We start from the raw sequence: 15,845 nt of genomic DNA, 5'->3' as shown, positions 1-15,845 counted from the left end.
TCACACGTGGTTCCTTACAGCCTTCAGGTTTCAACTCAAATGCCACCCACTCTGGGGGGCCTCCTTGGTCACCCAGCGTGCCTTTATCCCACGGGGGTCTTATGTCTCCCATTGCGCCAAGCCCACCCCAAACATTATTTTCCACCTCCATCCCCAATCTCTAAGTTCCCTAAGGGCCACGACACGAGGACACAGTAAGGGCTCAAAAAATGAGTGTGTGAAAGAAAGAAAATAAAAAAGAATTGAAGAGTGATTGGCAAAGGGGGATAGGGTGGCTGGGTGATGGACATTGGGGAGGGTATGTGTTGTGGTGAGTGTTGTGTGTTGTGTAAGACTGATGAATCACAGACCTGCACCCCTGAACAAATAATAGATTGTAAGTTAATAATACAATGTTTTTTTACAAAAGAATTATTGGCAAAACCTCAAGGGCACGGATGTTGTTTGGGTCTTTATTTTTATTTTTATTTATTTATTTATTTATTTTTTAATTTATTTATTTGACAGAGATCACACGTAGCGAGAGAGAGGGGAGGAAGCAGGCTCCCCGCCGAGCAGAGAGCCGGATGCGGGACTCAATCCCAGGACCCTGGGATCATGACCCGAGCTGAAGGCAGAGGCCTTAACCCACTGAGCCACCCAGGCTACCCTATTTATTTATTTTTAGAGATTTTTTATTTATTTATTTGACAGAGATCACAAGTAGGCAGAGAGGCAGGCAGAGAAAGAGGAGGAAGCAGGCTCCCTGCTGAGCAGAGAGCCTGAGGTGGGGCTCCCTCCCAGGACCCCAAGATCATGACCTGAGCTGAAGGCAAAGGCCTTAACCTACTGAGCCACCCAGGCGCCCCTGGGTCTTTATTTTTAAACCTCTCCTTGAAAGTGGCTGGCCGCAGTGTAGGCATGAGCAAGTTACCTTTCGCCAGTTTAGACAGGTGGTGGAAATGAGAGCAAGGCCAACGGGCGCCAAGCCAGCAGGGGGCGCCCGAGCTCTCCCTGGCCCCTCCCGAGCTCCGCCCCGCCCCCCGCACCCTATGTCCCGCCTCCGCGCGTCACCAGGCATGTCCCCCCACTTCCGGTTTGGGGAGCTGAGCGCTTGGTGCTTCCGGTGCTGCCGCGTGGGGCTCTTTGGACTGGAAGCCGTCGCCATGGCGGTCTTTGCTGGCCCGGCCAAGCCGTTCCTGTCGCTAAACCCGCAGGAAGAGGCCAAGTTTCAGAAGGAGGTGGCGCAGGCTCGTCGGCGCGCAACCCAGGTGAGCAGCCACCGCAGTTCGGACTGAGAGAGGAGGGGGCAGACAGGTCCGCTACCTCCAGCGACTCCCCGGGTGGGCCGCAGACCTCATGAACTTGAAGGCCAAGATCTCTGAGACCGAGAGGGTTATGCTGATAGGGAGATGGGATTTAGCCGTGTAGGCCTTAGGGTCCTCCTGTGGAAATACGGGGGAGGTAATTGGTATGGTGCAAGAGGAGGGCCAGCTGTAGGGAATGGACTCTGATACCGCAAATCATCCTCCGGTTAGAGATGCCACTCCTCTGCTTTGCACCCGAATTTGGGAGGGTTGTTTGCCTGGTTGGTGATTTTGGAGGTCTTCAAAGACAAACTTTGCAGAGTTCCATTTACTGACTAGGGCCTCTGGCATCAGGTTTTATTCGCCTTGTTTTTTTGTTTTGTTTTGTTTTTAGCAAAAACTCATGTTTGGGGGCGCCTGGGTGGCTCAGTGGGTTAAAGCCTCTGCCTTCGGCTCAGGTCATGATCCCAGGGTCTTGGGATCGAGCCCCACATCGGGCTCTCTGCTCTACAGGGAGCCTGCTTCCCCCTCTCTCTTTGCCTGCCTCTCTGCCTACTTGTGATCTCGGTCTGTCAAATAAATAAATAAAATCTTTAAAAAAAACACACACACATGTTTGGAAAAGTTAAAAGTGCTTGTTGTGGAAGGCAAGAGCATGATGACTGAGGTGCTGACAGGTTGGTGGACACTGTGAAATTGTCTCGAAATTGTTGGGTTAGGTGGTTGTGAGTCAGCGGTGATGTGCAAGCAAAGTTGAAGGGTACGTTTATGTGGAGTTTGACCAGAAGATTTGAAATGATGTGTTCAAAGATTTACTTGCCTATCCATTGGTTCATCATGTAGTTGATTGAGCGTTTCCAGGGTTCCGGGTGCTGCAGTACAGGCTAAGACAATCCACCCCTTGACCATTGTCCTCCTGAAGAGGTAGACACCTAATTTTTCAGTTACTAGTCTGTAAGTGAAAAAACAGGGAAGGTTTTTGATCTTTTGTCTTGGACCGAGAGAGGGGGGTTTTGCAGGTTGTGTGGCAATGTGATTTTTTTTTTTTTTTTTTTTTTTTTTAATTAACATTCGCATGTACCTGGTCTATATGTCTTCAGCGTCAGGAGAAAGAAAAACTGACTCCTGGAGTAATCTACGTGGGCCACTTACCTCCAGCACTTTACGAAACCCAGATCCGGGCATATTTCTCCCAGTTTGGCACTGTTACAAAATTCAGACTGTCCAGAAGTAAACGGGTAAGATTAAATTAGATTGTTTTGTTTCTTACAAGTATATGAGATTTGACAGTTTTTAGAGTGATCATATATTGTTTGTCACAGTTCATTTCAGAAAAGGGAGTGGGTAAGATTTCGAACCTGAAACTGAAAAGAGAAAATCAGTGTTACTGTATATGTTTGTTTTACTATTAAAATTGCCCCAAATCTTCAAATTAAATTGATAATCCTAGTAAATGAGTCATACTTATTCTGAGGCTACTAAGCCAGGAATAGATGAACTTCTGTTTGAGAAGCAATTACGAACATCTTGTATTAGCCTCTGGCACAGGCATCCCTGTAATAGCAAAGGTTTGTATAGTGCATAGTTAAGAACAAGGCTATTGAAGCCAGACCATGTAGGTTTGTGCCCTGGCTGTACAGGTCACTAGTTATGTGACCTTAGACAAATTATGTAATTTCTCTATGTTTCCGTTTTCTAGTCTGTAAAGTATGAATAAAATACTATCCACCTCATAGGAGAACATAATCAAAGATTAAACAAGGTAACAAACGCAGAGTTCTTAGAACAATACCTGATAACAGTAAACCCTTTATAAATGTTACCATTATATTGAACCTACCTCCTAATGAAGAAAACATTTGTATGGTTGGTTTCCAAAGTAGAAGAATGGCCACTTTATTTTCTTTCCTGCACACATCCAGTTTTGGTTGTAACCATAGACCTCTCACTGTTGGAATCTGTTTTTTCTTGATACAGTTTTCCCACATTTTATCAAAGTTGAATTTTATATTTGATTTGGTATGTGAGGAGATAGGGTATGCATCCATCATATGCTAGTTATCATAAAGTCACAGATATTAATGTTGTCAAAGCAACATGTTAGCATTAAAAAGAATTTTAGATTTAAAATGCCCTAGTATCTCTTCCATCCTAACCAAAATAACATTTTGTCTGTATTCCTTCCCTTATTTTTCCATTTCCCTTTCCCTATTTATAATGGTTGCATATTATGTGGGTGCGATATTTTAAACATCCTAAAGTCTGCTAGAGTATTTAGTCTCTGTTTGGTAATCCGCCATTCACTTTTATCAGATATCAACTTGATCTCACACTTGTTTCAGATATTTGTTCTTTAAGAAATTAATTACAGGTAGACTTGAGGTCCCTTTTTTACCCTTCCCAGTCCTCTTCATTTTCTCCCCATGTCCAGGGACTTAGTATTCGTGAATCCAGTGCTCTTCATTACTCTGTGTTTTTAAATTTTTACGATGTGTTCGTGTATGAATGAATATATGTTGTGTATTTAAATCAACATTTTATCATTCTTTAACTGAATTTTTTCATTAACAATCTATTTAGAATTTTATCCATGGAACATTTATTGTTGTTGCTGTGTTCCTTTGCTTGAATATATTAAAGCTTATCCATCTTATTGAATATTAGGGTTTTAGTTTTGTTTGGGGGGGTTGTTTGTTTACAATTTTTCTGTGTTATCGGTGAATCTACTAGGAACATTCTTTGTGCGGGTATAGGCATACTCTTCTGGAATAGTAAATTCTGGGGGTGCCTGGATGGCTCAGTTGGTTAAGCATCTGCCTTTGGCTCAGGTCATGATCCCAGGGTCATGGGATCAAGCCCCATGCCTGGCTCCTTGCTCAGCAGGAAGCCTGCATCTCCCTTTCCCCTATGCTCCTGCTATGTCTCTCTCGAATAAAGTCTTTTTAAAAAATAAATGAATAAAATTCTCTGGACTTTGGACCCACTATAAGAAATAAGTTTTATAGCACAAGCCTGCACACACATATATGTATGTAAAGATAATTGAAATAAGTCATAAGGCAGTACTTAACCTTTCTATTTAGATTTTTTTAATGCTTTTCTGACCCACTAAATTGATTTTGTTGCCTTCTTAAAGGTCACATTCAGAGTTTGAAAACTACTGCTTTACAGAATATCCTCATCCTCTGCCAGGCTTCATTGTTTTGCTGAGCCTTTTGAAGAAAGTGATAGTCATAATACTTTAACACTAAATACTTCATCATAAATTTAAGAATAGAACATTGTCTATGTAACAACAGTATAGTAGTTTATAATGTACTGTCCCTTTGCATACATCCTCAGTAGTCCCAAAATGTCTTTAGTTAATCTCTACCCATTCTGGAATCCAATCGAGGTTCATGCATTGTATTTGGTTCTAGCTTTTCAGCCTATCTATAACAATCTTCTTGCCCATTTTTGCTTAATTGTTTTGCTTTTCTTGACATTGGCTTTTTTGAAGAGTTCAGGTCAGTTGTCTTATAGAAAGCTTGCTGCTTAAGGAGATGCACTAAAATTTACCATGTCCAGCATTGCTGTTGCATAATAAAAATTTCCCCCTCTCACCCCAGTTTTGACTGTTAGCTCAGTACTTTCAGCATTCTGGGATTACTAGGTAAAATAAGTAAACGTGTTTGGATTTTTTTTTTTTTTTTTTTAATCTCTATACCCAACATGGGGCTCAAATTTAACAACCTGAGATTAAGAGTCACATGCTCTATCAATTGAGCCAGCCAGGTGCTCCTGGCTTTTGGTTTTGGTTTTGGTTTTGGTTTTTTGTTTCTTTGTTTAGTCACTTGACATGTATTTTTAAATTCCTTCTCAGAAGGTTTATATCAGTTAATTATGTGGTACAGTAAGTTTAGTATCACAGTGTGTCTCTTCTACTCCACCATCTTTCCCCTCCCTATTAAGAGAGAGGAGTATAAAGAATTTTCGGGCATACAAATTTTTACCAAAATCCTCTTGTTGCACATAATTAAACAGTGGGCGTGTCCACGTTGCTAGTTAGTGGCACTGTTGGTGCTAGAAATGAGCCTTCTGATCACTGGATGTTTTCTATTTCCATAATCTGTATTACCAGTTTTGATCCATTTCCAAAGATAGGCTTAAATGTAAAATTGTGAAAGATTCCCATTATTACTAATAATTAGAACCGCAGGGTGGAAATATTTGTTTTTCCTACCCTCCTAGGTTTTCTGGCTGGGACCCTGTAAACTTAATGTCCTGCTTTTAGGCAAATAGAGGAGGGCAAAGGGCTTTTTTGTCATTTACTATTTCCAGTTGCTTTCCGCTTAAAGTAATCCTTATGCCAACGTAGAATATTTGGGGATGGCATATTCTGCCACCCTACAGGAACATTTGTGCTCTTGACAGACTTTGTGTAGAGCATTTATGAATTATTTCTTCATAGCAACCCTGTGAGAGTGATTATTTTGTCCCCATTTAATAGAATGAAAAACTGAGGTTTATTGTTACTTACCTAATTGTCACAGCTGTGTTCCAAACTTGGGCATTTGGATGCTAGAACCCATGCTCTCATTACTAAGGTGAAAAAATCCACTATGTTGTGCTGAGGGCAGGAATCTAGGACATGTATTTCAGAAGATGTTGACAGCGTCCCTTTGCCATCAGTTATGAAGATGATCAGTTATTAGTAAACATGAAAATGAACACATTATTTTATTGATTAGCTTGGCAACACTGAGGATTTAGTTTCTTTCCAGTTCTTATATATAAAGTGAGAATTAGATGACCTGGATTGTTTGCGAAATATCACACTATCTGCTGGGCATTGTGAATACATGAATAAAATGACTATCAGTGAAATTGGTAATGAGTAAAGGACTTTGGGCCTTACTAGATGTGATAAATTACCTTACCAGATGTGGGCCTTACCTTCATGTGGTAAATTCCAGCTGCATTGGTAATGTATTTATCATGTAATCAAAATTCTAGGAATACCTCAAAATCAGGGCATGTCCTGCCTATTTTGGATCTTTTCTTTCTAATATATTTCATTTTCACATAATCTTTACACCCAGTGTGAAGCTCAAACTCACAATCCCAAGATCAAGAGTTGCATGCTGTACTGACTGAGCCAGCCAGGCTCCCCAGATCTGATCTTTTCCCATAACAGCCCTTGCACAGAGCATTGAAGTTAGAATGTTACTCAGTAATGGGGCTAATGTACATTATTTAAATTAATGACATTTTAGGACTTTCCAGACCCTTTAAAATTTAATCATTCTACTTTTTGTGGTGGGTTTTCCATTGCAGACTGGAAATAGTAAAGGCTATGCCTTTGTGGAGTTTGCATCTGAAGATGTTGCCAAGATAGTTGCCGACACGATGAACAACTACCTTTTTGGTGAAAGACTCTTAAAGTGTAAGTGCTTTTCTCTTACCCGTGGGATTGTGTGGTTGCCTCCTGCTGGTGCGTGGCTCTGCTGAGAAGGACAGGTTGCTTAGCTCCTTGGATGTCCCACTTCGTCTCTGGGATGATTCTCCGAAGTATTTAAGTGCAAGGATATGAACGCATTTTCTAGAATTTTAAAACCTCTCACTTCCAGAGTGAGAGCCGTTTTAACGCTAAGATGGAATTGGGACAAGTTACTACATTGGCAGAGCAACTGACCTATCTCTAATGGGATATGGAAGGCTTCCCTGAGGAGGTATCATTTCGGTTGAAACCTGAAGATTAGATAGGAGTGAGCCAGGGGAAGGGAATTATCATCCCTGGCTTAATGGGACAGCTAAAAAACCAGAGGTGACTAACTGTACTTAGTTGCCTGTGAAGGAATGTGAGGAGAATAGGAGATAGAGGAGGTCAGGTTACCGAAGGCCTTAAAAATCTGGGAGTTGATAGGGGCGCCTCAGTGGCTCAGTCATTGAATGTCTGCCTGAGATCGAGCCCCACATCTGTCTCCCTCCTCAGCAGGAGGCCTGCTTCTCCCTCTCCCACTCCCCCTGCTTGTGTTCCCTCTCTCGCTGTCTTTCTCTGTCAAATAAAGTCTTTAAAAAATCTGGGAGATGAGAATATATCCTGAGGGCAGTGGAAAGGCACCAATAGATTCTAGATAGGATAACATTAAAGGCAAGAAATCACATTTGAGAGTCCCATCTAAATGACGTTGGCTGCAGCTCTTTCACAGGAGAAAGTATGAGGAGTAGAGGGGAGACAACACCAGCTTAGTTTATCCTACAGAAAGTGGAGCTGCCCACTTTGCATTCCCAGAGCTTCCCTGTCTGTAGCTCAGTGCCTCTGGAGGCAGAGTTAACTTTTGGCTTCTCTGTGCTGATGGTGGAGTATGTAACCATTCCAGGTTTCCAAACCACAGACATGTGTTCACGTAGCTGATGAGCTGCCCACATAGCATCTCTCTCTTTCTGTTCCTATTGCCGTGACAGAATCCCAGTGGCCTCATGAGGTCATGGGTTCATTTCACACATAGAAAGCATGGCTCTTGCCAGGAGGAAATGAGCCAAATAGGTGGCACAAGATGTGTCAGGGGACCACATCGGTAGGATCAGTGCTGTGCTGTATCTGACTCGGAAAGATCACAAAAAAGGTTCTGAATCCTGATAGGAGTTCAGATGGAAGATTAGCCTCATTGTCCTTTTTTTTTTTCCCCCCCTGAATGGAAGTAGTGTATTTTGGAGGCGAGCCCAGGAAAATACAGGTAGGGAGTAGAGAAGTGAGAGGAGACGGAAGTTGTTGAGGGTGTGTTAGCAAGCACATTACCTCTCAGGCAGCTGGGCTCCATCCTGCCGGGTAACACAGGGAGACAGATTTATTCTATCTGACAGGCAAGGGAACTAGGGTATTTATCTACCAACTCCCCATCCATCATTGGTTGAGGGTTGATGCAAGTGTTTTGGCCTGCCTTGCACATGGTCGCAGTGTTCTTTCATAGCCTGAAAAGGGCCCTTAAGCAGAGAGCTAGAGATAAGTGGTAAGATATCTGAGTCCTAGAGAGGTACGCAGAGATGAGGTGGAAAGTGATTCCTTGTGCTACAGCAGGTCGCACAGCCTGATATCCTGCTAGCTAGCTTCTCAGTGTCTTGATACCACCAAGACATTCCTTTATACAACTCCATGTTTCTAGCTCCTGGAACAGTTCTTGGCATTTTTTAAGTAGATACTTAATAATAATTGTTGGCTGTATGCCTTTTTTTTAGGTCCCTAATTTATTGTTTCAGTCTTCTCCATGTAAACGGGAGACATCATCTTGATGTTGTGGAGGGGGCTGATGCTGGTGAAAACTTCAAAATCTTCTCTCTGCCACTTGGTTGAAAACTTCTTTCTTTCTTTTAAATGTAGGTCATTTTATACCACCCGAAAAAGTACACGAAGAACTTTTTAGAGAGTGGCATGTTCCATTTAAAAAGCCATCATATCCAGCAGTGAAACGGTATAATCAGAATCGGACCCTTCTTCAAAAGCTACAGATGGAGGAGCGATTTAAAAAGAAGGAAAAATTACTCAGGAAGAAATTAGCTAAAAAAGGAATTGATTATGATTTTCCTTCACTGGTAAATACTGCTTCCCAAAATGTTTTTTGTATTTTTTCTTGGGGTGGGCTTTGTACCTCATTAACTATAAAACATATTTACGGTTTTATACATAAAGAGTCTAGCCCAGTGTTCATCATGTGCTAGGCCTTGCCTAAATTTTTGAAACACTGCATTATAGGTTCTTTTTTCCCCCACTAAAGATTTTTACTTATTTATTTTAGAGAGAGTGCACACAAGTTGTGGGGTGGAGGGGGTGAGAAGCAGATGCCCTGCTGAGCAGGGAGCTCAGTTTCAGGACCCCAAGATCGTGACCTGAGCTGAAGGCAAATGCTTGACCCAACTGCGTTCCCATTACGCACCTGCTCTGTAGGTCCTTTCTAAAATAGCAGATCCTATGATCTCCATTATACAGAAGAGGAAGCTCTTGAAAGGAATTAGCTTAGAGTGCCTGGGCGGCTCAGATGGTTATCCACCAACAACCCATGGGAACCATGTGGGAGCTGGGATGATGAAGCTGGAAAACAGGCATTCGAGAAAGCTCAGTAGCCCATTTGCTGCTTTGTGTGAAAGCCCTGCTTCATGATCTAATCCTGAACTTGCCCAGACTGCGGCCTGCCTCTTCACATTCTTCTAGTACACATTTCTGATTCAGCTTTCTGTGTGGCCAGCTCCAGGTTTTGGCCCCACTTCAACCTCTGCAGCCTGTGCCCATTCCTTAGTTAGGCCCCCCTTCCAGTTTTGCCCTTAAGATCGTGCGTTTTGCTTTTTAAATTGAAATGCTGTGTCATTTGAGGATAATTTACTGATAATATGTGTAAGGCTCTAATGGTAAGTTAAAAATGTAAATATGCAAGACTGCCAGTTCATTTTTTTATGTCCATTTAAGATTTTACATAAAAAGGAGAAAAGAAATGCTTCAAACACTGGTCTTCAGAAATCTACAAATAGCCAGGTAAAATTTTATTTATTTGTCGTATTACATGCCAGATATTAGGAAAAGATAAATTGGGAAATATATTCAGGACTACTATTGCTGATAAACATGCAGATTGATGAAGTCCCTTAAAATTTATTTAAGGTCTTATCAAAGAAGAAGAAGAAGAAAAAGGGTTCAAAGGTTTCACATACTCCTACCACTCCTGAGAAGACTGTGGATAGCCAGGTAAAATTGTTCTCAGTATGCTGGAAATGAGATGTTCTAAAAGTGATTGGAAAGAGGAAAAGCAGGGGCACCTGGCTGGCTTGGTCGGTGGATTTTGCAACTCTTAATCTCATGGCTGTGAGTACACCACGTTGGGTGTAGAGATTACTTTTAAAATAAATAATTTTTTTTAAAAAGATATTATTTGAGAGAGAGAACACAAGTTGTGGTAGGGCAGAGGGAGAGGGAAAGCAAACACACACACACATCCCCCTGTGTTGGGCTTAGTCGAGGACCCTGGGGGCAAAGGCAGACGTGTAACTGACTAAGCCACCCAGGTGACCCAGTAGATACTTTAGGAAAAAAAAAAAAAGGAAAACTAGTTGTGCTACTGGCACTTTACTGAAATTGCAGATTTTACCTTGTGATTGTTTTGGTAAATAATTACTGGTGATTTAGCAGATATAGTGAAGTTAGCAAAAATTATTGTGAGTTTACTGCATTGTTTCCCTTTCAGCAAAGTGACTGAGTCAGTAGGGAGAACTGAGGCTGCTATCTTTATAAATGTAGCAAGTCTAGTTTTCTATCTAATAGCCTATAGTGGAGTATATTGCGTGCAGCTGTCTCACCGAAAGGGGTAAACAAGCCTAAAATAACAGGGCAGGTGGGGTGGGGGTAAATTCGTTCCTAATACCTTCCTATATTCCTGTATTACAACCTTTTACTTGTTGAATCCAGGGCCCCACGCCAGTTTGTACGCCAACATTTTTGGAGAAACGAAAATCTGAAGTGGCTAAGATGAACGTTGATGATAAAGATAATGAAATAGTTTTCAAACAGCCCATACCCAGTGTAAAAGAAGAAACACAGGAGACTCGGACACCTACCCGTTCAAGAAAAAAAAGACGAAGGAAAAGCAATCAGTGATTCTGAATGTATTCTATTTCTCCTGAAAAATGTGGTTTTAGTGTGAGGGCTAATTCTTAGTATTTAACTAGCTGCAGTGGAGTGCAACCATTGACAAGATTCTTAGAGGAAAAACTGTCAGTTCAAGGCCGTACGGAAAGCAGTCAGTAGCTGGTTTACCTGCCCTTGCTGAGATGCGCGGGTGCCTAGTTTGCCGGAGCCGGGCTCACACTGCCTCTTTGTCCTGGTCCCTAGTTTTCTTTGCAGATTTCATAGCTGTCTTTAGTTACTCTGCCTGGATAGAAAACTCACCATTTACTGCAGCTTTCCTTGTTACCATCAAATAAAAAAAATAAAATCTTGACCATCTACATGGTTCTCTGTTGGGCGTGCACCTTTAACCCATAAGGGCACTTCAACATTGTGTGCTTCAAACTGGAAGTTACATTACATGGAGAGAGAAGTACAAGTGTGTGATTACTTTTACCATGTTAAGTTAGTTTTTGATGGGTTAGCAAGATTTAATAACCCATCATTTTGTGTGTATCATGGATGTGGGAGTGTATTTCAAGAATCAATGATCAGCAAATAAACTTTCTACAATTCATTTGTATGCAGATGGGACTTAGATTTTTTTTTTAATTTAAATTCTAGTGTAATTAACATATGGTGTTACGTTAGTTTCAGGTGTACAATACAGTGTTTCAGCACTTCATACATCACCCAGTGCTTCTCACAGCAAGTGTCTTTAATCCCCATCACGTGGTATTTTTCCCATCTGCTCACCGCCTTCCCTCTGGTAACCATTGGTTTGTTCTCTATTGTTGAGAGTCTCTTTCATGGTTTGCCTCTTTTTTTTCCTCTCTCTTTGCTTATTTGTATTGTTTCTTAAATGCCACATATGAGTGAAATCATGTGGAATTTGTCTTTCTCTTGACTGACCTTTCTTATAGCATAATACTCTTCTCTCCACCCATGTTGCAAGTGGCCAGATTTTGTTCTTTTTTTATGGCTCAGTAATATTCTTTTGTAAAGCCTTGGGTGTCTTGAAGTAAAATAGTAGGTTTTTGCCTCCTCAACTATTTTAAAGTTTCTTTTTTCTTTTTTTTAAAGATTTATTTATTTATTTATTTGACAGGGATCACAAGTAGGCAGAGAGGCAGGCAGAGAGAGAGGAAGGGAAGCAGGCTCCATGCTGAGCAGAGAGCCTGATGTGGGGCTCTATCCCAGGACCCTGGGATCATGACCTGAGCCAAAGGCAGAGGCTTTAACCCACTGAACCACCCAGGGGCCCCTATTTTAAAATTTCTGATACTCTTGAAATGTGTTTTCTTTTAGCTAATCTAGACTTATTAAAAATGCACATTGCCACTGAACATTTTCTCCTCCGGTGTTTGTTAAATCTTTAGTACTGGACTGGGTGTCCTGATACAAAATATAAACAAGAATTTGTTTCACATGTACAAAGAGCAGATTTTACCTCTAGAATAGTACCTGACATAGACTATGTTCAGTATGGGGATGCCTGGGTGGCTCAGTCAGTTAAGTGTCTGCCTTCAGCTCAGGTCGTGATCCCAGGGTCCTGGGATCGAGTCATGCGTCGGGCTCCCTGCTCAGCGGGACGCACACTCTCTCTGGCAAATAAATAAAATCTTTTTTTAAAAAAAAGAATGTCCAGGGGTGCCCGGGTGGCTCAGTGGGTTAAAGCCTCTGCCTTCGGCTCAGGTCATGATCTCAGGGTCCTGGGATCGAGCGCCGCATCGGGCTCTCTGCTCAGCGGGGAGTCTGCTTCCTCCTCTCTCTCTGCCTACTTGTGATCTCTGTCTGTCAAATAAATAAATAAAATCTTTAAAAAAAAAAAAAGTATGTCCAGTATGTACTTGTTGATTGAATAAGTAACAACTTTCCCTTTTTGAACCATTTCTCAGCCTTTTTTTTTTTTTTTAAGATTTTTTATTTATTTGTTTGACAGAGATCACAGTAGACAGAGGCAGGCAGAGAGAGAGAGAGAGGGAAGCAGGCTCCCTGCTGAGCAGAGAGCCCGATGCAGGACCTGAGCCGAAGGCAGTGGCTTAACCCACTGAGCCACCCAGGCGCCCCATTTCTCATCTTTGCGGATCTGGGTGTCCCTCTGGTTTCCCCTTCTGGAAAAGCACCAGGGAAGTGTGTCAGTGCAGCCTCACATTTATCTCTCTGCAAAGAGCATGGGCACTCAAACTCACATGTATATGTAGCAAGGTAAATTGAATATTTCCCTCTTCCCAGCCTGCAACTCATCCATCCACCCCATATAGGCATGGTACCATTCATCATCACTTAATGTGTAAATTGTTTTTTAAATGTGCCCTGGAGGGACGCCTGGGTGGTTCAATTGGTGAAGCGACGGTCTTTGGCTCAGGTCATGATCCCAAGGTCCTGGGATCAAGTCCCACATCAGGCTCCTTGCTCAGTAGGGAGCCTGCTTCTGCCTCTGCCTGCTGTTCTCCCTGCTTGTGCTCACTCTCTTGCTCTCTCTCTCTCTCTGACAAATGAATAAGTAAATTTTTTTTTTTTTTCTTAAAGTGCCCTGGAGCTGGGGGGTGGGTATGATTCCATCTTTAACATGTCAGGACCGTGGATAATTTTTATAAGAAATAGAGCTGAAATTCTGTGATTATAAAGAATATTTTTTTAAGATTTTTTTTTTTATTATTTATTTGACAGAGATCACAAGTAGAGAAACAGGCAGAGAGAGAGAGGGAAGCAGGCTCCCTGCTGAGCAGAGAGCCCGATGCAGGACTCGATCCCAGGACCCTGAGATCATGACCTGAGCCGAAGGCAGCGGCTCAACCCACTGAGCCACCCAGGCACCCTATAAAGAATATCTTAAAGAAAATTCTTCAGTGTGATGTGATTTTGATTTTTCAGATTTTGTAGTGAGAAAATCAGACTGGAATTGAGTGGAAGGTAAGTTTCTGCTAGTTAAATATAAAATTTTTGTAGTGATACGGCCCAAATAAGGTAAAAAGAGGGTACATTTAAAACTAATCAGTATAACCATGACTGTAAAAGACACATTTTTTTTTAAATGGGAAGTGTTTACACTTGAGTATGTGGAAGCAAAAGTGTGCCTTGCTGTTATATATAATCAGCAAAGAGCTAAAGGAAAGAAGGAATGAATCCACAGACAAGTTTCAGACTGTATTTACCATAGATAAGGTGGCAAGTGAGCAGACCAGTGAGAAGTGAGGTTTTCTATTGCCAGCAGTACTTGGAATAGAGTGCGACCATGTCCAAGCCAACTTGTCGCTATGACTGGAAACGAGCCCTGGCTGATAAGTGGCAGGAGCTGGAAATCAGATCATCTGTAGGAATTCTGAAGTCTCAGTGTCCTGCCACAGAGGCCATCTCTTGTTCCAGAACTGACCCAGAGCAGTCATCCCCATGCAGTGACTGATGCAGGAGGCTGCTATCCTTTAACCTTGAGGGGTGTGTGTGTGTAGTTTTGTACATATATATATTTTTTCCACTCCATAAGCAGAAATGATTGCATGACCCAAACTGAACTATGTCATGGGGCATCCTTTGGACCATCTGATGGCTTATTGTCCCGTGGGCCAATTCTGCTCTGCCTGTCGTGATTTTACATTTTTAAATGCTTGGAAAATCAAAATTCATAGCGAAAGAAAATTAAATGCAAGATTTAGTGTTTCTAAATACAGGTTTAGTGCTTGCTTCGGCAGCACGTATACTAAATACAGGTTTATTGGAACACAGTCCCATTCATTTACAGGTTGTATATAGCTGCCTTTGTGCTGCGTGAGTTTAGCACGATAGAGGCCATCTGCGGTCCTCTGCTCAGCACAGCCCTCGGATGTGCCACAAACTAAAATGACGCACTCTGAGCTCAACCTACAAGGAATCCTTGGTAGGTGCACTGGACAAAACAAAAGGGGACAGTCCGAAGAAATTCAAAAAAGAACCTGCTGTGCAAATTCCAGAGGGCCATGCTGGTGCATCTCTTGCTGATAGAATGGCCGAGAGGAACCCGAAACCCAAAGTTAGGAAGGCTCAACGAGAACCAGCCATCCGGTCTGCCAGGGACGCAAAAGAGGCCAACAAGCATCTAACGAGACAGCAGTGGCTGCTGCGGGGGCTCCCACGAAGGTGGCACCTAAGCAAAAGCTGGTGAAGCCTGTGAAGGTTTCTGTTCCCAGAGTCAGTGGCAAACGCTGAGTTGGCAGATCAGATTTTTAAATAAATGTCTATTAAAAGAATACAATATGTGTTGACATTACCAGACTAAGCACTATTACAGTATCCCCAGCCCACAGGAAAGCAACAGGCAGAATATTTTGGATGGAGTATCTCAGGATGTAATTTCTCATCCAAAAAATAAGCATGAGGTAGTAACTGAAGTCCCCAGATAGCTTATTTCTTAGCCCAGCAAGGAAAGCCCTTTACCAGTGAGGAGGTCATTAAATTGTGTTTGCAGCAGCTGGAGAAATGTGTCCAGATAAAATAAGCTTTTTATTTATTTATTAATAGAGAGTGGGGGGTGGGGAGGACAGAGGGAGAGAGAATCTTTTGTTATTATTAACATACAATGTATTATTTGCCCCAGGGGTACTGTGAATCATCAGGCTTACAGATCTCACAGCATTCACCATAGCACATACCCTCCCCAATGTCCATCACCCAGCCACTCCATCCCCCCATTTAAGCGGGCTCCATACTCAGTGTGGAGCCCAATAGGCTCTATCTCACAACCCTGATATTATGACATGAGCTGACATCAAGAGTTGGACTTAACCAACTGAACCATCCAGGCACCCCTAAAATAAGCTTCTTAAAACTATTGACCTTTTGGGGTGCCTGGGGGACTCAGTCCATAGAGCATGTGACTCTTGATCTTGGGCTTGTGAAGTCGAGCCCCACGTTGGATGTAGAGTTTAGTTAAATACATAAATACAAGCATA

General features: G+C 42.2%; 1 protein-coding gene across 2 annotated transcripts; it reads left to right on the top strand.

The window, feature by feature from the left end:
- The first annotated feature begins 1,085 nt into the window (after positions 1-1,085).
- LOC111159675 (nucleolar protein interacting with the FHA domain of MKI67) lies at positions 1,086-11,511 on the top strand. 2 transcript variants are annotated; one of them, XM_022522264.1, is made up of 7 exons: positions 1,086-1,250; positions 2,387-2,524; positions 6,603-6,711; positions 8,647-8,858; positions 9,727-9,792; positions 9,919-10,002; positions 10,720-11,511. In XM_022522264.1, exons 1-7 carry the CDS (start codon positions 1,146-1,148, stop codon positions 10,906-10,908), a joined length of 903 nt encoding a protein of 300 aa, XP_022377972.1. In that variant the 5' UTR covers positions 1,086-1,145; the 3' UTR covers positions 10,909-11,511. The 2 variants fall into 2 exon arrangements, with proteins under 2 accessions (XP_022377972.1, XP_022378047.1); XM_022522339.1 differs by having other exon boundaries at positions 1,107-1,250; positions 8,647-8,879; positions 9,745-9,792.
- Positions 11,512-15,845: the final 4,334 nt, after the last annotated feature.

This window comes from Enhydra lutris, unplaced genomic scaffold (genome assembly GCF_002288905.1).
Source record: "Enhydra lutris kenyoni isolate GAN:26980312 unplaced genomic scaffold, ASM228890v2 scaffoldscaffold1, whole genome shotgun sequence".
Taxonomy (NCBI): Eukaryota; Metazoa; Chordata; class Mammalia; order Carnivora; family Mustelidae; genus Enhydra; species Enhydra lutris.
This window is presented reverse-complemented; position numbering and strand designations above follow the sequence as displayed.

Coding starts and splice junctions, on each gene's coding strand:
- LOC111159675 (XM_022522339.1), top strand. CDS start 1,146: ATGGCGGTCTTTGCTGGCCCGGCCAAGCCGTTCCTGTCGCTAAACCCG. Junction 6,712..8,646: donor TGGTGAAAGACTCTTAAAGT/GTAAGTGCTTTT, acceptor TTTTAAATGTAG/GTCATTTTATACCACCCGAA. Junction 8,880..9,744: donor TAAATACTGCTTCCCAAAAT/GTTTTTTGTATT, acceptor CATAAAAAGGAG/AAAAGAAATGCTTCAAACAC.